At 41.6% G+C, this 25,086-nt stretch overlaps 1 protein-coding gene across 9 annotated transcripts in view; it reads left to right on the top strand.

Moving 5' to 3' along the window:
- The window catches only part of frmd4a (FERM domain containing 4A), a 295,342-nt gene that overhangs the window by 191,512 nt on the left and 78,744 nt on the right, over positions 1–25,086 (top strand). For 8 of the 9 annotated variants that reach the window (XM_061916779.1, XM_061916777.1, XM_061916775.1 and 5 more), the window contains exon 2: positions 11,188–11,253. In XM_061916779.1, the coding sequence (XP_061772763.1) occupies positions 11,188–11,253 (66 nt within the window). Of the gene's footprint in view, positions 1–1,474; positions 1,801–11,187; positions 11,254–25,086 lie in introns of those variants that run through there. The other variant, XM_061916780.1, reaches the window with a different exon arrangement.

Genomic DNA, 25,086 nt, shown 5'->3' with positions numbered 1-25,086 from the left:
AATTACACAGTATTTTGGACATCTTTGTTGCTGAATCTTTTGCAATTTCTTCAATTAATAATGGAGAAGTCAAAGTAAAAAGATGGAGTTGGGAAGCTTTAGCCTTTAGCCACACAAACACACGGTGATTCCTTGTTTAAAATTCCCGGAGGTGAAGCTTTACTATGGATCAGAGCGGTCAAGCGAACATGGATCCCGACCAAATGTCAACCAGCAGTTTTCGGTGAAAAAATTGTGTTAAAAAGTCGCCTCTTACCGGAGATCAGCTGAGCTTGCGCCGTCCATACACCTGCCGTCGACTTCCCTCAGACACTGGCCTCAAGACACCCGTGGACACACCCCTCCGACTATCAGGTACTATTAAACTCACTAAAATTCTAGCAACACAATAGAAAGATAAGGGATTTCCCGGAATTATCCTAGTATATGGGTCTAAAAATATCTGAATCTGTCCCAATGCAATTGCATTTTTCTTTTTTTTACTTTTTTTTTTTTAACTTTTTTTTTCTAGTCCGTCGCTATCAATATCTTCCAACATGAATCTTTTATCCCCGCTCAAATTAATGGGGAAATCGTTGTTTTCTCGAGCTGAATAGCTCTTTTTGTTGGAGGCTCCCATTAAAAACTATGTGAGGATGCGAGGAGCCATCAACGGGTGACGTCATCTTCTGCGACTTCCGGTAAAGGCACGGCTTTTCTGTTAGCGACCAAAAGTTGCGAACTTTATCGTGGATGTTCTCTACTAAATCCTTTCAGCAAAAATATGGCAATATCGCAAAATGATCAAGTATGACACATAGAATGGCCCTGCTATCTCCGTTTAAATAAGAAATTCTAATTTCAGTAGGCCTTTAAGGTTTTTTTTCATCATTTATTCTCCACAAAAAACCTTCCGCAAAAAGAAAAAAAATGTACCACGTAATGACAGACAGAAATACCCATTTTTTTTAAATATATAGATTTAATTATTAAAGGTATATTGAGCAAATTGGCTATTTCTAGCAATTTATTTAAGTGTGTAGCCATCAAACCGGTAGCCCTTCGCATTAATCAGTACCCAAGAAGTAGCTCTTGGTTTCAAAAAGGTTGGTGACCCCTGGTCTATATATTTGTGCAAATTCATTGGCAGTGTGCACTCTGTTACTTGAATATCCATGTTTTGACTGTAGACACATACACAGATGTCAGGACCACGCCAGCAGACACAGTCAGAGGGGGGGGAGGCGCGTCTCACATGGCCGTTGCAAAACATATATTTTCCTCTCTGCCCACATATTTCCCTCAATAATACCAGTCTCTAACACCAGTAAGCTCCACAGCGAACACTCAATTGAATGTTCAATTGATATCCGGTCCGACTGTCTTTTTTTTCATATGTTCACCCCCCCTGCGCGGTGCTGGCACTTGGTACAGTCCGCGGCTCAGTTCTCACAGTTTCGGCGGGCGGCTGGAAGGAGGAGGAAGAGGAGTGAGTGGGCGGGGGGGCAGCGGGACTTCATCGCCCGGCGAGGAGGGCTTTTTAGCCAGCCTTCAGGAGGAGGAGGAGGGATGAGCGGGCACGATAGACGCCGAAAACGCCACTAGTTAGCCGGCTCGAATCCATACGGAAGAACTGCTGGTCACTGCCAACATGGATGCTGACGCGCCCCCGCCTCCTCCCCCAGGCCGGCCGGGAAATTGGCTCCTATTTGCTGGTTCTATGTCTGCTGCACGACCGCTCCTCGTTGCGTTCTGGGATTAATAGTTTTGGTATTTATTTTCCTGCCAACCCTCGGAGACAGTTTCTGCAACGCGTTTAAGGTAACGAGAAGAAAATACTGGCTGAGCATCACTGTCAGATGACTCTGCTTCTCTGCTTGGTGGCTGATACCAACACACAGTCATGTCTTGTTAAAGGGGAACATTATTACATTTTCAGAAGGGTTAAAACCAATAAAAATCAGTTCCCAGTGGCTTATTTTATTTTTTGAATTTTTTTTTGAAATTTTACCCATCCCTAAAAAAAAGCTTTAAAATGCCTGATTTTCGCTATCTGTGAAGCCATCGTCCATTTTCCTGTGACGTCATCCAGTGATGCCAATACGGATAGCACAGCAAGATATAGCGACATTAGCTCGGATTCCGACTCGGATTTCAGCGGCTTAAGCGATTCAACAGATTACGCATGAATTGAAACGGATGGTTGGAGTATGGGGGCAGATAGTGAAAACGAAATTGAAGAAGAAACTGAAGCTATTGAGCGAATAGCTATTGATGCTATTCGGCCATGTTTGCTTTAGCATCGCCGGTAAAATGTGCAGACCATTAATCGGAAGTTTCGGATCTTGTGACACTGGATCAACTTAAATCCATCGATTGGTAAGTGTTTGTTTGGCATTAAATGTGGGTGGAGGGAAACGCTGGATGTAAATATAATTTCAAATGTACATACAGCTAGTCTAAATAGCATATTAGCATCGATTAGCTGGCAGTCATGCCGCGACCAAATATGTCTGATTATCACATAAATCAACAACATCAACAAAACTCACCTTTGTGATTTAGTTGACTTTATTGTTGGAAATGCATCTGCTGGTTATCCATACATCTCTGTGCCATGTCTGCCTTAGCACCGCCGGTAAAATTTGCAGACACTCTGGCACATTCAATGGGGGTCTGGCAGCAGATTTCTTTGACTTTATCATTGGAAATGCATCTGCTTTGAGTGCCGCAGGAAATCCACACAATCTTGCCATCTCTGTAGTAGCATAGCTGTCGTCGGTAAAGTGTGCGGACCAAACGACTAACCATTTCGTCGGCTTTCCCCACACCCTCGTATTTCGAACAAATTTCGTCCAATTTCTTGCCCCTTTCGCATCTTTGGGCCAGTGGTGCAACTTGAATCCCTCCCTGTTAGTGTTGTTACACCCTCCGACAACACACCGACGAGGCATGATGTCTCCCGGGTTCCAGAAAATAGTCGAAAAAACGGAAAATAACAGAGCTGAGACGCAGTGTTTGTAATGTGTTTGAGAAAATGGCGGCTTTATTACCTAGGTGACGTCACGTTCTGACGTCATCGCTCCGAGAGCAATAAATAGAAAGGTGTTTAATTCGCCTAAATTCACCCATTTAGAGGTCGGAAATCAGTTAAAAAAACATATGGTCTTTTTTTCTGCAACATCAAGGCATATATTGACGCTTACATAGGTCTGGTGATAATGTTCCCCTTTAATATAGGTGGCTTCTCTTTCTTACCCTCCATATATCTGCTTTCTTTTGTATTTCAAGTTATCATATATGCACGGAGGGCTTCACGGTGGAAGAGTGGTTAGTGCGTCTGCCTCACAACACGAAGGTCCTGAGTAGTTAGGGTTCAATCCCGGGCTCTGGATTTTTCTATGTGGAGTTTGCATGTTCTCCCCGTGACTGCGTGGGTACTCCGGCTTCCTCCCACCTCCAAAGACATGCACCTGGGGATAGGTTGATTGGCAACACTAAATTGGCCCTAGTGTGTGAATGTGAGTGTGAATGTTGTTTGTCTTATCTGTGTTGGCCCTGCGATGAGGTGGCGACTTGTCCAGGGTTTACCCCTGCCCGATTGTAGCTGAGAGGCACCAGAGCCCCCCTCAACCCCAAAGGGAATAAGCGGTAGAAAATGGATTGATGGATGGCATTACATATATGTATTGTTGCATTTGAACAATTGCAATGTTGATAATAGAGGTAATTATTGTTATTATTAATTATCAATAGTGCTATTTCTGTTGTCCTATTAACTCCATGCACTCCTAGGTTCCTGATTGTATCCTATTGGGTTGAGTTTTTCCTTTCCCTGTTGGATGTCGTTGTGGCTTGTGCAGCCCTTTGAGACACTTGTGATTTAGGGCTATATACATAAACTCTGATTTATTGATTGATTTCTATTGGTATTTGTATTGCTCCATTTGTAGTGTAATAATGTTTATTGTTCATCTATTATATTGGATCTACTATGGACTGGACTCTGACTGTTATGTTGGATTCACTATGGACTGGACTTTCACAATATCATGTTAGACCCGCTCGACATCCATTGCTTTCGGTCTCCCCTATAGAAGGGCCGGGGGGTTTGCCCACATATGCGGTCCTCTCCAAGGTTTCTCATAGTCATTGTCATCGACGTCCCACTGGGGTGAGTTTTTCCTTGCCCTTGTGTGGGCTCTGTACCGCGGATGTCGTTGTGGCATGTGCAGCCCTTTGAGACACTTGTGATTTAGGGCTATATAAATAAAAAATGATTGATTGTCATTTCTGTATTATTTTATTTCACTAACTGCTTCTTTGCTATGACTTTTACCATCATATCTGTACATATCCTATTTGCTGATGTTGTTCTATGGTTGTTATTGTTGTGTTTGCTGTTGTTGTTTTTGTCTTTCTATCTCATCCTCCTCTTGTCCCCACAATTTCCCCATCTAGCTTCCTTTTTTTTCCCTCTTTCTATCCCCTCCGGCTGCACCAAATAATAATATAAATCCATTTAATAAAGTCAAATACAAATAAGGCAACTAGAGAAGTATCCCACACTTCTCTTTCGTAAAGTAAATTTGTAAAGCCGATACGGGCATCTACATAAACAATATGATTTGCATGAGAAGCTGGACAGGACAAAAATAAATAAAAATAATTAACCATATTTATTGACTTTATTGTATTTGGCTTCATCAACTCCGTAGTGCTCATCCAATCCCACAAAGTTAATTTTAGTCTTTGTCCCGGCCTAAAAAGCCTCCAAGGCGGTGATTTGTTGCATTTGCACTGTCCCCATACAGGGTGTATTTTTACTTGTGTCACCGTCAGCAGTTTGAAGCTTATTGCGAGCGATGTTTACTCATTTTTTTTCCTGTGTGCTTGTGTCACCCAGAGCCCACGACTGTTGCTTGGTGCGACATCTGTGTTATTGTCATAATCGCACTCCAATGTGCTTCTCGTCATTGATGGCGCAAATAAAAAAAAAAGACTGTATACGGTATAAACACTAAATGTGAGTCCCAAGGTGGATTGCCACTGGCGGGCGTTAGACAAAAACAACAGAAAGTCAACGTTGGGAAAGAAAGTGTGTGTTGTTCATTGTGTGTGCACAGGTGCACCCAATCCAAACCCTCAAACCACTGGAGATCAGTGGGTGGGAGGGTCAACCCAGGCCGTTAAAGTGGATAGTAGTCACATACACACAACTGTTGGAAGCACAACATTGTGACTGCTAAACTCTCAGATCAGTGCAAGTTGGTGCTGGGTAATGTTTGTTTTTTGCTCACCCACTATGGCCACTCCTTGTCCAACGGGCTACTTCCTCGCATGGTAAACGTTTCGCTGCTGGTTTTTTTTGGAACATCTTCACCCGATGTCTTCACCCTGTGTTCCCAACCCACAGATGCACGGGAAGATGACTAGGTTAAAACCAGCGGGTGTTTGTGTTCCTCAGGGCCCAAGCTTCCTGTTCAGTAGTGAAGGAAATATGTGCAGGAAAACGTGAAGTGGGCCTCTTTTTGCTCCACCAGAATTCAGTCCAAGCTGACTGATTGATTGAAACTTTTATTAGTACAAAGCCTGTTTCCATATGAGTTGGGTATTTGTGTTAGATGTAAATACAAATGGAATACAGCGATTTGCAAATTATTTTCAACCCATATTCAATTGAATGCACTACAAAGACACGATATTTGATTTTCAAACTCATAAACTTTTTTATTTTGCAAATAATGAATAACTTAGAATTTCATGGCTACAACACGTGCCAAAGTAGTTTGGAAAGGGCATGTTCACCACTGTGTTACAACACCTTTTCTTCTAACAACACTCAATAAACGCTTGGGATCTGAGGAAACTAATTGTTGAAGTTTTGAAAGTGGAATTATTTCCCATTCTTGTTTTATGTAGAGCTTCAGTTGTTCAACAGTCCGGGGTCTCCGCTGACGTATTTTATGCTTCATAATGCGCCACACATTTTCAATGGGAGACAGGTCTGGACTGCAGGCGGGTCAGGAAAGTACCCGCACTCTTTTTTTACGAATCCACGCTGTTGTAACACGTGCTGAATGCGGCTTGGCATTGTCTTGCTGAAATAAGCAGGGGCGTCCATGAAAAAGACGGTGATTAAAGGGCAGCATATGTTGTTCCAAAACCTGCATGTACCTTTCAGCATTAATGGTGCCTTCACAGATGTGTAAGTTACCCATGCCTTGGGCACTAATGCACACCCATACCATCACAGATGCTGGCTTTGAACGTTGCGTCGATAACAGTCTGGATGGTTCGCTTCCCCTTTGGTCCTGATGATATGATGTCGAATATTTCCAAAAACAATTTGAAATGTGGGCTTGTCATACCACAGAACACTTTTCCACTTGGCATCAGTACATCTTAGATGATCTCAGGCCAAGAGAAGCCGGCGGCATTTCTGGATGTTGTTGATAAATGGCTTTCGCTTTGCATAGTAGAGCTTTAACTTGCACTTACAGATGTAGCGACAAACTGTATTTAGTGACAGTGGTTTTCTGAAGTGTTCCTGAGCCCATGTGGTGATATCCTTTAGAAATTGATGTCGGTTTTTGATACAGTGCCGTCTGAGCGATCGAAGGTCACGGTCATTCAATGTTGGTTTCCGGCCATGCCGCTTACGTGAAGTGATTTCTCCAGATTCTCTGAACCTTTTGATGATATTATGGACCGTAGATGTTGAAATCCATAAATTTCTTGCAATTGCACTTTGAGAAACGTTGTTCTTAAACTATTTGACTATTTGCTCACGCATTTGTGGACAAAGGGGTGTACCTCGCCCCATCCTTTCTTGTGAAAGACTGAGCATCTTTTGGGAAGCTGTTTTTATACCCAATCATGGCACCCACCTGTTCCCAATTAGCCTGCACTCCTGTGGGATGTTCCAAATAAGTGTGTGATGAGCATTCCTCAACTTTATTAGTATTTATTGCCACCTTTCCCAACTTCTTTGTCACGTGTTGCTGGCATCAAATTCTAAAGTTAATGATTATTTGCAAAAAAAAAAGATTTTCAGTTTGAACATAAAATATGTTGTCTTTGTAGCATATTTAACTGAATATGGGTTGAAAAGGATTCGCAAATCGTTGTATTCTGTTTATATTTACATCCAACACAATTTCCTAATATACCCATCAGGGTATATACATTGGATTATTTACATTATTTACAATCCGGGGAGCTGGATGTGGAGGGGGTTGGGGCGGTGGTGGTGGTGGTGGTGGTGGTGGTGGGGGGGGGTTAGGTTGGGTTGCTGTCAGCATATTTCCATCAGCAACAATTATATAATCTGAGAAATGGACATTGTAACAGTGTAGATCTCACTTCGTAGGTTATGTACAGCGAATGGTGAACATACTGAGCTCAGAAAGCATAAGAACAAGTATATACATTGGATTGTGTATATTTACAATCCGGGGAGGTGGGATGGAGTGGAGGGAGGGGGTTAGGCTAGGGTTGTAGCTGCCTGGAGGTGTTCTTTTAGTACGGTTTTGAAGGAGGATAGAGATGCACTTTCTTTTACACCTGTTGGGAGTGCATTCCATATTGATGTGGCATAGAAGGAGAATGAGTTAAGACATTTTATCAAAACTTGGACTATGGTGCAGTTTACTGCGTGGATTGTTTTCCTCAGATGCAAAAGAACTGGACTATAAAAAGTGTACAGAAAAGGGGCGCACAAGGCAGAGACACAAACTTGGCTAAAGGAACAAAACTAACAATAAAACGTAAACTATAGGCATGAAACAAAAGACATTATCTGTGGCATTAATAAACAAAAACTTACTTGCGGTGACGTGAGCAGGGCAGCATGGACTATGAAATTGCAGGAAACAAGCAGTGTGAACTAATCATGAATCAGAGTGATGATGCCAGGACGACCAACTGAAAACAACAGGCTTAAATTGTCTCTGTGATTACAAACAGGTGCGTGAGTCCAACACGTGAGACAGGTGAAACTAATAAGTTGACATGGTTACCAAACAATGGAATGTAAAAACAGTAACTAATGGAGTCTTGAAGTAACAGAACATAACTAAACAAAACATGATCAGAAGACATGACACCTTTGTTAGATCAGAATCTGGGTTTGACGTGGTTTGTGGAAATCCGCTGGTGTTGTGGTTATGGCGGTCATTTACATTCTGGAAGTAGTTTGACATGTACTTCGGTATCAGGGAGGTGTAGCAAATTTTATAGACAAGGCTCGGGGCAAGTTGTTTTACTGTGTCTTCCACCCCGAGCCAACCCATTCAGGAGAAGTGGGTAGGAGTGAGGTGTGATTTGGGGTGGAGGGTTAGAAGTAACCTGACTAGCTTGTTTTGGGATGTTTGAAGTCTTGATTTGTGACTGCAAAACTCTCAGATCAATGAAAGTTGGCGCTGGGTAATTTCTCTCAATATGGCCACGCCTTGTTCAACGGACTACTGCCTCGCATGGTCAACGTGATCCTCGTTTAAAAATTTACAAACACGTTTTGCTGCTGTTTTTTTGGAATATCTTCAACCGATGTCTTCACCCTGTGCTCCCATCCCACGACTGCACAGGACGACGACTAGGTTAAAACCAGCGGGTGTTTGTGTTCCTCAGGACCCAAGCTTCCTGTTCAGTAGTGAAGGAATTATGTGCAGGAAAACACCAGGAAAATGTGAAGTGGGTCTCTTTTTGCTCCGCCAGAATTTGGTCCAAGCTGGCCAATGTGCAGGTGTGGGAAATGTCCGTGTTAACGCGGAAATTTGTGTAGAAAATATCACTTTTTTAACTGAAAAAGCAATAAAAAAAATAGGACACAAACAAGCATTGAGTTGCAGGACGAAGAGACGATCAGGAGCACGGAAACAAGCACGTTAGTTAGCTGACCATCTAGTTAGTTTAGTTGTTGATGCCTCCATTGGCTCTCCAAGTCACAACGTTGATGGCTTTCAACTTTGCTGCTTATCATATTTGGATGATTGCAATCTGAACACTGCTGGTTCTGAAACAGTTTTTATTAGTAGTATGGCTGGGCGATATGGCCTTTTAATATCTCAATATTTTTAAGCCATGTCACGATACATGATCTGCGATGAGGTGGCGACTTGTCCAGGGTGTAGCCCGCCTTCTGTCCGATTGTAGCTGAGATAGGTACCAGCGACCCCAAAATGGGAATAAGCGGTAGGAAATGGATGGATGGACGATACACGATATGTATCTCCATATGTTTGACTAAGCCTTAAATAAATACTTTATGCATATCATCACAGCAGTATGATGATTCTATGTGTCTACATTAAAACATTCTTGTTCACACTGCATTAATATATGCTCATTTTAAACTTTTATGCAGAGAAGGAAATCACAAATAAGTCAATTGACCAAAACTGTATTTATTAAAAAGTTATTAAGCAGTGGCACAAATGTTCATGTCATTTCCAAAACAGAAAGTGCAAGATTGTCAGAGACGTTTTAATTGTCAAATAAAAATGAGCTGCATAATAGGAAGTCATATAGTGTTCGTCCTTCGCTATGTGGTAGGTTACTACGGACGTTATTAAATTCTGTTGTTGACTATTTTTTGCATACGGTGTTGATCTGGAAATGTTTGCTTCGGCATTTTGATGGTGTGGGCGTGTGGCACCGAATGGAAATGTTGAGATGCGGAGTAAGCACTCTTCATTCTCTAGCAGGCGACTTTACAAATTATGCTACATATTAGCTGTAATGCTACTTTTTATAGCAACGCTTTTGGCTCACACTTGACAAATTACGGTTGTCTCCATCCATCCATCCATCTTCTTCCGCTTATCCGAGGTCGGGTCGCGGGGGCAGCAGCCTGAGCAGGGAAGCCCAGACTTCCCTCTCCCCAGCCACTTCGTCTAGCTCTTCCCTGGGGATCCCGAGGCGTTCCCAGGCCAGCCGGAAGACATAGTCTTCCCAACGTGTCCTGTGTCTTCCCCATGGCCTCCTACCGGTTGGATGTGTCCTAAACACCTCCCTAGGGAGGCGGTCGGGTGGCATCCTGACCAGATGCCCGAGCCACCTCACCTGGCTCCTCTCCATGTAGAGGAGCAGCGGCTTTACTTTGAGCTCCTCTCGGATGGCAGAGCTTCTTACCCTATCTCTAAGGGAAAGCCCCACCACGCGGCGGAGGAAACTCATTTCGGCTGCTTGTACCCGTGATCTTATCCTTTCGGTCATGACCCAAAGCTAATGAACATAGGTGAGGATGGGAACGTAGATTGACCGGTAAATTGAGAGCTTTGCCTTCCGGCTCAGCTCCTTCTTCACCACAACGGATCGGTACAACGTCCGCATTACTGAAGACGCCGCACCGATCCGCCTGTCGATCTCACGATCCACTCTTCCCCCACTCGTGAACAAGACCGCTACCGCTACTTGAACTCCTCCACTTGGGGTAGGGTCTCCTCCCCAACCCGGAGATGGCACTCCACTGTCTGTTCAACATATTCCCACTTGAAGTCAAACCACCGCCAGACGATGGAACGCCTGCGTTTTTTCTTGGGAATTCATTCTTTCTCCGGTATTATCACTCGCACGGCTCTGCTAGCATCACAGCTGACATTACCCATGCTAGTACCTCTCTGCTCCGCGAGGGCGTATGACGTTGTATGTGACGTATGACGTGACAGTATGTGACGTATGTAAGAAGGTGCGCTTGTTGTCTGTGAGAAGGAGAGACTGGAAAGAGCGAGAAGAGCCTGTAATGTAATGCCCGCAGCTAATAGCAGTTGCATGAGAACTTATACTCGAATATCATGATAGTCATTTTCCGTATCGCACAGAGTCAAACCCACGATATATCGTGTATATCGATATATCGCCCAGCCCTACCATGCGGCTTGTTTTGCTTTGTACTGGCGAGTGTTTGGCTCTTGCACCTGCTTCTGTGTTTATGAACTTGTTGGCTCTATTCAACAAGCATTGCATCAACAGTTTAAAGAGTGCAGCCACAATCAGCTGTACTCTTTGTGGTGACCGTATCGCTCTGATGGAGTGTGGGTTTCCTGTCTCAAAGAGGGAACCCTAGAAAGGTCTATGAGCACATGACTTGTCTCTATTGGGCCATTGTGGCCTTAGAACAGCCAACCTTGTTACGACTAAAGAGCATTATTGGATAATACGTAATGTTCTTTGTGTGAGTAATTGAAAGCCTTCTTTTGTTTATAGATGACGGAGGGGAGGCGATGTCAGGTCCATCTCCTGGACGACAGGAAGTTGGAGCTCCTGGTGCAGGTAAGTCGCTTGTCTCTTTTTTTTTTTTCTTCCTCTCTTCTTTGCTTGGGGCGAGGGAGGAGTAATGCCGGTGTCCCAGAGGGCGCCGGTTGCTGCTGACGAGACAAAATATAGCAGCAGTAGGTGACTTTGCACTTTTTCTCACGCTCACCTGACTGCAAAGATATTAAACAGACAGATGATTGCCCTGCTGTTCTATCCGAGGAAAAGTGTCCCATCAGTCACCCCTTTGTCCCACTAAATCTGTTCCCTATTAATGTTTTACTACCCAAACCAAGAAAAGGTGGCTGAGATTTATCCCTTTTGTTGTTTGAAATGCTGCAAGAATCTCGCCCAAAAATGATTCAGAGGCCTAAAGAAACCAAATGCATTCCAGCCAAGCAATTTTGTCAAAAAAACAATGCAAACTTCCACTTTGTGAAATATTTTCAAAAGATTATATTTTCAAGCTTCAAAAATGGGCAAAAAGATCCAAATGGCCTGTCACTACCCGACCGGTTCCGGAAGACCCGATCGGTCCACACATGCACAAAGTCTACGTCACTTCCTTTCAAGAAATATTTTACAACGGAGCATCTGCGACGACCCGTACTGTGATATTTTGATGTTTTACAAATGGTTTATTATTAGAGATGTCTGATAATGGCTTTTATGCCGATATCCTATATCGGATATCCGATATTCCGATTTTGTCCAACTCTTAATTACCGATTCCGATATCAACCGATATCGATACATACAGTCGTGGAATTAACACATTATTATGCCCAATTTTGTTGTGATGCCCCACTGGTGCACCTCTGCCACCGTGGCACCACAATACGAAGGTCCTGAGTAGTCCTTGGTTCAATCCTGGGCTCAGGATCCGTGTGGAGTTTGCATGTTCTCCCTGTGGCTGCGTGGGTTCCTCCCACCTCCAAAGACATGCACCTGGGGATAGGTTGATTGGAAACACTAAATTGGCCCTAGCGTGTGAATGTGAGTGTGAGTGTTGACTGTCTCTCTGTGTTGGCCCTGCGATGAGATGGCGACTTGTCCAGGGTGTACCCCGTCTTCTGCCCAATTGTAGAGGTGATAGGCACCAGCGCCACCTGCAACCCCAAAGGGAATAAGGGGTAGAAAATGGATGGATGCCCCGCTGGTTGCTTTAAACAATGTAACAAGGTTTTCCAGACTACATCAACTCAGGTTATGGAAAAAAATGCCAACATGCCTCAAAACATCAACTTGGAATTTGAGACATGCTTTCCCTGAGAGAGCATGAGGAGGATGAGCTGGGCTGGTTTGAGGTGGGGGGTGGAAGGGGGTGTAAATTGTAGCGTTCCGGTTAGTGCTGCAAGGGGTACTGGGTATTTCTTCTTTTGTGTTTGTTGTGTTACGGTGCAGATGTTCTCCCGAAATGTGTTTGTCATTATTATTTGGTGTGGGTTCACAGTGTGGCGCATATTTGTAACAGTGTTAAAGTTTTTTACACGGCCACCCTCAGTGTGACCTGTATGGCTCTTGACCAAGTAAGCCTTGCATTCACTTATGTGTGTGATAAGCCGTAGATATTATGTGATTAGGCCGTGCCTTTACGGTTTATTGGCACTCTGTACTTCTCCCTACGTCCGTGTACCACTCCGTACAGCAGCGTTTTAAAAAGTCATACATTTTACTTTTTGAGACCGATAGCGATAATTTCTGATATCACATTTTAAAGCATTTATCGGCCGATAATATCGGCAGTCCGGTTTTATCGGACATCTCTAATTTGAATGTTTTACAAATGGCTTATTATTATTATTATTTATTCAATACAAAACATAGATCAAGTAGTAATAAAAGAGAATAAGAATATAAAAATAAACAAGTATAAGGAGTAGGGGTGTATAGTAAACAGTTACTATTAAAATAGGTACTATACTGCCATTGAAAAATACAGGTTCTTTTTTTTTTTTCATCGACATGAGGCGCGCCGTGGCGCATGTTAGTCAACCACACACAACTCTTGCAAGCAGAAACAATGTGAAGACATGACGTATTTTGGCTTAAACAGTACGTGGGTCTATGAACGCTGTTATGCAATTAGCGCTTTAAAACAGTAGCTAGCTAGCGGCTAACGCTTTTTGTACTGTTTTAGCTACTTCTAAATCACTTCATTGGCGACAATTAAACTGTTTCTTTTTAAGTATCATCCCTGCAGGTTCAGGAATAGCTAGACATGCTTTGCTATACACCGCAGGAGGATACAGTAGCTAACCGCTAACGGCAAGCTACTGGTCAGGAATGTAAACAAAAACGGGAGATCTATACAAATATCAATTGTAGCGATACCAAGTACAAGAGTCATATCTTGGCGATAATATAATGATTACAAAATATTTGTTTGTTTTTTTCCTGATTATAGATTCAGGAAATATGTCCCCTGACACAGGAACACTTAATTGTGACAAATGTATCGGATCGATACCCGATTTAGTAGTGTCACCAAAAACTTCTGTTAAGTATCCAAACTACAAAAGAATAGGTGTGAATTACATATTAACAGAAGTGTAGATAGAACATGATTAAAGACAACATAAGCAAATATTAACACAGGCATGTGATTTTTCCGTCTAAAGTCAGAATTCCGTCTTTTTTAATCTCGGGGAGGGAAAAAAAGTGTCGACCAATCAACTACGGTGTAATATATAATATTACGCCGTAGTTGATTGGTCGATATGTTTCTTGTGACCAATCAGGACATCTGTTATGAGTGATGACGTTAATACCGCCATTTTCCAAATGTAAACGATGTCGGTTCTCGAGAGAAAGGACGCTTCACGAGTAAAAGAAATTGATAAACATGTCCAAAATAAGTTTTGATGGGACTGGATGGAAAGGGAAATCACTGCTACTGTTGGGAAGAAGGAAGTTACGTCTTTGTTCGGCGATTTTATTCGGAAAATCGATCGTCCCGGAAAAGTTTTGTGCATGTGGTGTCATGATAATATTGACTATGGATCACGAGGTTTCAAGGCTTTGGAAGTACATGCGAAACACCAAAAACATATGAAACAACTTGAAGCATGGAAAACAAACTTTTCACTAGCTGGTACTCTTGGATGTCAACCGAAAGTGAGCAAACCTTACGGACTTCATCCTTTGTTTACATCGACAACTGCCGTAGACACCGATAGGAAAGATCCACCCAAACAACCCACTTCAGTTGCAGACAGGGTAGTTAATAATGAGGTAAGGTAAAAAATATTTGCTTGCAAAATACGCATGTTTGTTTTGAATATTAACCAATTATTGCTTTGCGAAATATAAATGGGTTTTTCTAAAAATAAAAAGCCACGTGAAAATATATTATGAAACTACAGAAATTCAAAGAGTCGCATTATTATTGGGACGGCGTGGCGCAGTGGGAGAGTGGCCGTGCGCAACCCGAGGGGCCCTGGTTCAAATCCCACCTAGTACCAACCTCGTCACGTCCGTTGTGTCCTGAGCAAGACACTTCACCCTTGCTCCTGATGGGTGCTGGTTGGCGCCTTGCATGGCAGCTCCCTCCATCAGTGTGTGAATGTGTGTGTGAATGGGTAAATGTGGAAGTAGTGTCAAAGCGCTTTGAGTACCTTGAAGGTAGAAAAGCGCTATACAAGTACAACCCATTTATCATTTATTATTGATTCCAGTTAACAATTTATTTCAAATAAATTTGCATATAATACTAGAGGCAGAAGTTGGCAGTGAAATCCAAAACAGAAGCTACAAAAGCAGAGACCAAAAGGAAAATGCAGGCTGCTCAGAAATTTGCAAGGAAAGCTCATGTTAGGACTCTCCGAGCAAGTAAATGCGTGAAGTGAACTGAAGTAATGTGGTAATACTGTAAATAAACTGTAGATAATAACACTGATCAATGTGACACCTGTGGATGTGAAATTAACACAAGATATAAATATTAGTGACTAAATACTGTTGGGACTAGGGATGTCCCGATCCAGGTTTTTGCACTTCCGATCCGATACCGATACTGGCCGATACCGGCCTATCCGAGCATGTATTAAAGTGTAAAGTTATTTAGCCTACTTAGTTGTCAGAGTCATGCTGAAAATGATTTTAGTACTCTTGATAACAACTAGCCATCTGATTTAGGTGAGTTTGAATAATACACAATAGTTGGTATTCAAGGATAAACACAAAATATCAAAAATTATACATGACAAACAGAAAAGGCATCATTAAACAGTAAAACTGTGAACAGTATAAAGTGCAAATAATGCTGTAAACATTATTAAAAAAAGCAAAACACACAAACAACCTGGGTGGGATAAAATGTCTATAACTCAGCATCAATACTTGCTCTTGAACAAGTGTAAACTTAAAAAAAAATATCTACACACTCCCTTCAATTGTTTGCCCCAATCAGGGGGGGCAAACAATTGAAGTCCAAGCATAATGGCGAAATTCTTTCCAACAAAGACGAGCACTTCAAGATGCTCAGGTGTCAGTCTGCTCCTCTGTTCATCTATGATGAGCGCTAAAAAGCCTCTCACTCTAAATAGTCATTAAAATGTCTTCCAACTTTACCACCACGCTTGACTTTATTGTGGCATGTTTTGCACTCCACCTCTTCATATTTTTCGTTTTATAGGATAAAATAATCCCACACAGCTGACATTTTTACCGTAACTTTTAATTCACACGGCCGTCCGAACGGTTAGAACACAGACCTGTGGATGTTTTGAAGGTGTGCTGGAAAATGCGGAACGGAGTTTAGAGAGCAGCAGAAGAGTGGAATGTATTATTTAAATCGGTGCGTTGGAAAACACGGATCGGAGTTTTTTTAAAAACTGGATCTGGATCGGCATTTTCCCATGCCTTGCCGATACGCATTTTTTGGCAAATATCGGCGGCCGATCCGATCCAAATATCGGATCGGGACGACCCTAGTTGGAACTGAACCATATACAGTGATTCATTAGGATAACTGGGGTATTGTATGTTCTATTAATGATGTTTTCATGTCTTTAAACACTAAAATATTTTCTTCAAAGGGTGCTGTCTTTGTTGATTTTAACATGTTAAATTGGTGAAAATCCAGGAGCTTCGGGGGGCATTGCCCCCCTTGTTCCCCCACCAGGGCACCGCCCTGGACCTGGCCTTCATCCCCCAGATCCCTGGACATTTTTTCAGTGCTTTTCATTGTGGTCAAATCACATGCCTGCAGTAAACACACAAGTAGATTAATACTCCCATTTTCTACCGCTTGTCCTTTATAATTTTGACAAAATAATAGAATGATAAATGACACAATATATCACTGCATATGTCAGCAGCCAAATTAGGAGCCTTTGTTTGTTTACTTACTACTTCAAGACAAGTTGTCTAGTATGTTCACTATTTTATTTAAAGACAAACATCTTCTTTGATTGCTAAAGGAAACATAAGTTTAGTGTATCATAAGATTTTCTTGCTCAAAAAAGGCAGTAAGGATTTATTTTTGTGGTTCCTTTATTTTGAAAAGTATAGAAAAGCATCGAAAGACATGTTGGTACTGACAGCGGTACCAAACTATTGGTATCGGGACCACCCGAATCAGAAGTATTACTATAGCCACATGGGGGCGCCACTGACTCCCATTTTGTATGTGTGTTTTTTTTTTAAATATCAAATTTTTTTCGGAGGAGGCATAGAAATCTTTATCTGCGGCATAGCAAAAAGTAGAATTTCAAAATGTCAGTATTGCGAATTGATGTAAATAAAGTCGCCATTTAAGGCTGCTGAGTTAATCGCTTTCTGTACGGTTTCAAAATAAATATTCTATTCTTCAATAACCGTAGTTTTGTTTTGTATGTCATATTTTATGAGACCTTGTTATTGTAATAGAGGTTACAAAAAAGTGAAAACCTTAATAACAGCAAACGAAAATAATCACTGTGAGAAGAGGTCTTGGCGCGTGCGTGGACCGATCGGGTCTTGCCCATTTTGATATTTGAATGACACAGGCCCTTAGAATACACCTCCAGTCTCCCAACCAAAGCAGACCATTCTGCGACCAGGACCAGGAAAAGAGCAACACCATGTCCCGCAAACAACACCCTTCTCGAGGTGGTGTTACACCACAGTAACCCGCCGCCTGTTTTTAAGGGTGCCCCACATCTTTTTTTGTGGGAATATAGCTCGGGTGGAGCACTTTTTCAGGGTGGTGTACCTCATTCAGTAATGAAGGTGCTTCTGGACAGAGCTTGACAACCTGGCATGTGGTCAAGAGTTGACGTAACGATCTTGCTTCGTAAACTTCAGCCGCGCCAAAACAAAACATAATTTGTGTGGGTTTTTAAAGCTGCCTTAAGCACTTAAATCCACTTGGATCCTATTCATTATCTAATCCTAATTAGATTACTAAATATGCGAGATAGATCGCTTTATTTGACTTTGCTCTCTGCTCAGTTACCTCACCTTGGTTGAACCGCAGACACTGTTGCAATTTCAATTAAAGCCCTCCATTTGTTGCTAACCTCTCGTAACGCCCCTTGGGGTGCGTCTTTAGCCGATTGCGGCAGAAAAAACAAAAAACAAAGATAATTGCAGACGTGTAAGAGAAGAGCAGAAGGAGAGTGGAGAGATTGACGTAGAGAGTCAGGAGGTTTAGCCGGAGAGAAAGCATGGAGATAAAGGCTAAGGAATAGACAGACGTGGGAATGGAAAGGTAAAGAAAAAAATCTGTGTTCAAACCAAGGATAGGTTTGCAGACTTTCTGGTTCGATTACAGCCCCAGAACTGATCCCCTCATCCTTGTCTATCCAGACCTTTCTACATCTCTCTCTCTCTCTTGACTTTTCCACTTCATGCCTCACAGTTTAGCTTCTTTTCCCACTCAGCCATTCCACTTGTTACCTTCCCCCAAATCCTAATGCCTGTCCAAACATTAATGGACCAGCTCCCTATCAGCTCCATCCATGCATCAGACCATGGTATATCCATTTGCAGAGCTTTTTTTATTTGCACCCACCCATTCTGCCTGTGTGCCATTAATACGGTCCAGCAACACGGGAAACGGTGGAAAAAAAGTCGTTTTCTACAGGCTGTGTGAAAGGGGCTTACGCGTTGATCCTATCATCATTTTTGCATCCATTCATCTTCTCACCCAAAGAGCCAGCCAACCATCCCATCACAACCCACCCTTCAGGTTTGCACGGTAAAGAAGATAAACTTAAATGATACAAATTATTACTAAGTCCACAATCCGTGTCTCCAGAAAATTAACTACAGTATTTTTCGGACCATAAGTCGCTGGTTTTTTCATAGTTTGGCCGGGGGTGCGACTTATACTCAGGAGCGACTTATGTGTGAAATTGTTAACACGTTACCGTAAAATATCAAATAATATTATTTAGCTCATTCACGTAACTACACTTAGAAGATTTCATCGGATTTAGCGATTAGGAGTAACAGCTTGTTTGGTAAACGTACAGGATGTTCTATATGTTAGTTGTTTGAATGACTCTTACCATAATATGTTACGTTAACATACCAGGCATGTTCTCAATTGGTTATTTATGCATCATATAATGTACACTTATTCAGCCTGTTGTTCACTATTCTTAATTTATTTTAAATTGCCTTTCAAATGTCTATTCTTGGTGTTTGTTTTTTTCAAATAAATTTCCCCAAAAAATGAGACTTATTCCCCGGAGCGACTTAGAAATCCAACAAGTGTCACTGGAGGACAATTACTAGCTAAACATTCTACACTACCCATCATAGGAGGATATGATAACCGCAAGCTAGAGCTTTTGAATGTAAACAAAGGTGGGTGGATCGATACAACTATTGACTATTAAGTATAGTATCAGTGATCGATGATTTAGTGGTTACATTAATATTTTTCATGATCAAAGTTGTTGTTTTTTTATACAAAGTCAGGAAATAAGTCCCTGGACACAGGATTTAGAATGAAATAATTTAAATTAGATTACAAAGAAATACTTGATTTTGTTACATTGGGTTCCTGTGTTTTTGTCTAAATATAATTGTGATCAATAAAACTTGAACAATTCAAATATAATCATCAGCATTGGTACGGCCCATCTTGTCCCTATAATTGTTTGTTTTTGATCGACACCCACATTTTTTCGTATTGCCCATAACTAATGTAAAGGAGCCAAACAACAGAGGAGTATGTGCTATTTACATTTGAACAGAAACTAGGGCTTGGCGATACATCGGTATACTTGATATATCGCGGGTTTAAAATGACTATCGTGATATTCGAGTGTACGTTCTCACGCAGTTGCTTTTAGCTGCTGGCATTACACTACAGGCTCTTCCCACTCTCTTGTATCTCCTTCTCACAGACAGCAAGCGCACCTTCTTACATACGTCACATAGTGTCTTACATACGTATACGCCCTCACGGAGCAGGGAGGTAGAGGCGTGGGTAACGTTAGCTGCGGTGTGAGTGGTAATACGAGATAAAGAGGGTGCGAATCTGGTAACAAATGAAGGAAGGATTAATTCCCAACAAAAACAGCAGGGGGTCCAATCGTCTGGCGGTGGTTTGGCTTCAAGTGGGAATATGTCGAACAGACAACCGTAATTTGTCAAGTGTGGGGCAAAAGCGTTGCTACAAAAAGTAGCATTACTGTTAATATGTAGCATCATTTGAAAAGTCACTTGCTAGAGAATGAAGAGTGCTTACTCCGTATTTCAACATCTCCATTCGGTGCCATACCCACAAAATGCCGACGCAACCATTTCCAGATTGTATGAAAAAAATAGTCAACAACAGAATTGAATAACATCTGTAGTAACCTACCACATAGTGAAGGACATACACTATTTGATTTTCTGTTATGCAGCTCATTTTTATTTGACAGTTATTGAAATAACTTGTGTGACATCATGCACAAAAGTCCACGTTGTTTTAAACTATTGTAGTAGCGTTCCGTACAAAAAGTACACTTTAATTTAGTGTTTTGATATGTCATCTTATTGACATCATGCATAAAAGTGCACTCATAGCTTGTTTTAAAATGTCTGACAATCTTGCACTTTGTTCTGAAACTACATGAATGTTTGTGCCACTGCTTAATAACTGTTTAATTAATACAGTTTTGGTCAATTGACTTAGATGTGATTTCCCTCTGCATTTACGTTTAAAATAAGCATATATTGATGCAGTATGAAGAATAATGTTTTAATGTAGACACATAGAATTCACATACTGGTGTGATTATATGCACCAAGTGTTAATTAAAGGCTCAGGCAAAATATCAAGATATATATCGTGTATCACGATACGGCCTAAAAATATCGATATCTAAAAAAAGGCCATATCGCCCAGCCCTACTAAGAAATAGTATATTTTGTTACATCGCCATCCTGTGTTTTTGTCTGAATATAATTGTGATCAAAAAAACTTCAACAATTTAAATATCAGTATCAGCATTGGTATGGCCCATCTTGTCCCTATAATTATTTGTTTTTTGATTGATACCTACATTTTTTTGTATTGCCCAAAACTAATTTGAAGGAGCCAAACAACAGAGGAATAGGTGCTTTGTACATTTCAACGGAAATCACATTACAACAGAAAGTAAAAAGATATTAACAATACAAGTGAAGCCTGGGCGATATTGCCTTTTTTTAATACTGCAATATTTTTAGGCCATATCGCGATATACAATATATTTCTCGGTATTTTGCCTTAGCCTTGAATGAACACTTGATGCATATAAACACACCAGTATGATGATTCTATGTGTCTACATTAAAACATTCTTGTTCATACTGCATTAATATATGCTACTTTTGAACTTTCATGCAGAAAGAAAAATCAAAACTAAGTCAATTTACCAAAACTGTATTTATTAAAGTTATTAGCAGGTGACTTTTCAAATGAAGCTACATATTAGCTGTAATGCTACTTTTGGTAGCAACGCTTGTGCCCCACACATGAAAAATTAAAGTTGTTTATTCGACGTATTCTCGCTTGAAGCCGAACCACCGCCAGACGATGGACCCCGTGCTGTTTTTCTTGGGAATTAATTCTTCCTTCATTTATTACGAGATTAGCACCTTCTTTTTGTCTCAACAATCTGCTAGCATCACAGCTAACGTTAGCCACGCCGCTACCTCTCTGCTGGGCGAGGCCGTATACGTATGTGACGTATGACGTGACAGTATGTGACTTATGTAAGAATGTGCGCCTGCTTGTCTGTGAGAAGGAGACACAGGAAAGACCGAGGAGAGCCTGTAGTGTAATGCCCGCAGCTAAAAACAACTGCGTGAGAACGTCTACTCGAATAATACGATACAGTCATTTTGTATATCGCACAGAGACAAACCCGCGATATATCGCCCAACCCTAATACAAGTAAAAACCTCGTTTCCATGTGAGTTGGGCAATTGTGTCAGATGTAAATATAAACGGAATACAAATATTTCCAAATCCTTTTCAATCCATATTCAGTTGAATGCACTAGAAAGACAAGATATTTGATGTTCAAACTCATAAACTTTGTTTTTTTTTGCAAATAATAATTAACTTAGAATTTCATGGCTGCAACACGTGCCAAAGTAGTTGGGAAAGCGCATGTTCACCACTGTGTTACATCACATTTTCTTTTAACAAAACTCAATAAACGTTTGGGAACTGAGGAAACTAATTTTTGAAGCTTTGAAAGTGGAATTCTTTCCCATTCTTGTTTTATGTAGAGCTTCAGTCGTTCAACAGTCCGGGGTCTCCGCTGTCGTATTTTACACTTCATAATGCGCCACACATTTTCTATGGGAGACAGGTCTGGACTGCAGGCGGGCCAGGAAAGTGCCCGCACTCTTTTTTTTACGAAGCCACGCTGTTGTAACACGTGCTGAATGTGGTTGGCATTGTCTTGCTGAAATAAGCAGGGGCGTCCATGAAAAAGACGGTGATTAGATGGCAGCATATGTTGTTCCAAAACCTGCATGTACCTTTCAGCATTAATGGTGCCTTCACAGATGTGCAAGTTACCCATGCCTTGGGCACTAATGCACCCCCATACCATCACAGATGCTGGCTTTTGAACTTTGCGTCTATAACAGTCTGGATGGTTCGCTTTCCCTTTGGTCCGGATGACACGATGTTGAATATTTCCAAAAACAATTTGAAATGTGGACTCATCAGACCACAGAACACTTTTCCACTTTGCATCAGTTCATCTTAGATGATCTCGGGCCCAGAGAAGCCGGCGGCGTTTTTAAATGTTGTTGATAAATGACTTCCACTTTGCATAGTAGAGCTTTATCTTGCACTTACAGATGTAGCGACAAACTGTTTTTAGTGACAGTGGTTTTCTGAAGTGTTTCTGAGCCCACGTGGTGATATTCTTTAGAGATTGATGTCGGTTTTTTTATACAGTGCCGTCTGAGGGATTGAAGGTCACGGTCATTCAAAGTCGGTTTCCGGCTATGCCGCTTACGTGGAGGGATTTCTCCAGATTTTCTGATTCTTTTGATGATATTATGGATCGTAGATGTTGAAATCCCAAAATTTCTTGCAATTGCACTTTGAGAAAAGTTGTTCTTAAAATGTTTGACTATTTGCTCACGCCTTTGTGGACAAAGGGGTATACCTCGCCCCATCCTTTTTTGTGAAAGACTGAGGATTTTTTGGGAAGCTGTTTTTATTCCCAATCATGGCACCCACCTGTTCCCAATTCGTGCACACCTGTGGGATGTTCCAAATAAGTGTTTGATGAGCTTTCCTCAACTTTATCAGTATTTATTGCCACCTTTCCCAATTTTGTTGTCACGTGTTGCTGACATCAAATTCTAAAGTTAATGATTATTTGCAAAAAAAAATTTTTTTTTATCAGTTTGAACATCAAATATGTTGTCTTTGTAGCTTATTCAACTGAATATGGGTTGAAAATGATTTGCAAATCATTGTGATACGTTTGTATTTACATCTAACACAATTTCCCAACACATTTGGAAACGGTGTTTGTAGATTAATAATAGTTTTTAGAAAATGATACAGCATTCATTCATTTGTGCATCCTTCAAGGCGTGATTATGGCGTGTTGTTCCCCTCTGCAGTTTTTGATGCAGTTCATTGTGACTTTATACCCTCAGGTCGATTCGTTTTGCTGTGAAAACTGAGTCATAGACATTTTGAAATAAGTGAAAGCATTGACACAAAACAAACCACAACATGAAAAATGTTTTGTAGCTCACACTTTCATTTTCTCCAAAAGTTTTCTTGAGGAAATGGTACTAACTCCTCCAAAGTGGAAAAGTAGTCCTGCGCTTTGCTGGAACTATTTCATGTCATAATTGCTTCACAGCATTTTGTTCCCCTCCCTTTCCTGTTGGAGGTTTTCAGTTCACCTCCAAAATCTTGATCCCATTTGGGTCACCGACTGGTAACACTGGCCAGGTGTTTAATCCCAAAGCGGTCGTTTACCACCTTCCTCTTACCTTTCGAGAGGAAGTCCTTTGCGGTTTGTTTACAGAGCTGCGCCTCATTGGGCGGCAGCTATGTGCCAGGAGGCCAACGCACCTATTGGTCAGCTTGTAAACGTAGAAGCCGATTAACTGATATACCACCCTTGTAAAACTATATGTCGTTCATATGGCTCTCACTCCCTGAGGCTAAAATGGTGTGGGCTAATGGGCAGCAAATAGAGCATTGAGGCCATGTAGCAGAAGGCTGTTGTACCTCCATCAAGAAGGATTTTCTTCCTTTTGTTCTGCTTGCACTCAAACTTTTAAACGGACTTAAATAAAGTGTCAGCGTGAGATTGAGGCTCAAATTGGAATGCATTAAAATGGAATGCACGTCCAAAGGCAAGGCTTTGACCTTGTTAGCGTGGGTGTTTTTGTACTTCAATAATAATGCCTTGGTTTCTTTAGTCCTCAGGAAATGTTACATCGACCTCTATGTTCAAGGCCCTTGCTTTACAAAGTGATGATAACATGACACTGATATCCTTGTTGTAAAGTTTAACAAATTACGATTAGTCTAATTGGCTCTGACCAGTGCAGCCTTTGTGCATCTGTCACATTTGCTCAACATTTGGGGGAGCAGGAAGGCAAGTGCACTGTTAAAAGTGACCTGTTTTGCACAGACTGCATGTTAATAATGGTTTTAGTTAGAGATGTCCGATAATATCGGACTGCCGATATATGCTTTAAAATGTAATATCGGTAATTATCGGTATCGGTTTCAAAAAGTAAAATGTATGACTTTTTAAAACGCCACTGTACAGCGTGGTACACAGACGTAGGGAGAAATACAGAGCAGTTGCGTCTCCCAGTCATACTTGCCAACCCTCCCGATTTTCCCGGGAGACTCTCGGATTTCAGTGCCCCTCCCAAAAATCTCTCTGGGAAACCATTCTCCTGAATTTCTCCCGATTTCCACTCAGACAACAATATTGGGTGCGTGCCTTAAAGGCACTGCCTTTGCGTGCTGGCCCAATCACATAGTATCTACGGCTTTTCACACACAAGTGAATGCAAAGCATACTTGGTCAACAGCCATACACACATATACACTGAGGGTGGCCATATAAACAACTTTCAAACTGTTACAAATATGCGCCACACTGTGAATTGTCCAGGGTGTACCCCACCTTCCGCCCGATTGTAGCTGAGATAGGCGCCAGCGCCCCCCGCGACCCCAAAAGGGAATAAGCAGTAGAAAATGGATGGGGACTGTGAATCCACACCAAAAAAGAATGACAAACACATTTCGGGAGAACATCCGCACCGTCACACAACATAAACACAACAGAACAAATACCCAAAACCCCTTGCAGCACTAGCTCATTGGGACGCTACAATATACACCCTACGCTAACCCCCGCCCACCTCAACCTC

Source organism: Nerophis ophidion, linkage group LG12 (genome assembly GCF_033978795.1).
Source record: "Nerophis ophidion isolate RoL-2023_Sa linkage group LG12, RoL_Noph_v1.0, whole genome shotgun sequence".
Lineage (NCBI taxonomy): Eukaryota > Metazoa > Chordata > Actinopteri > Syngnathiformes > Syngnathidae > Nerophis > Nerophis ophidion.
This window is presented reverse-complemented; position numbering and strand designations above follow the sequence as displayed.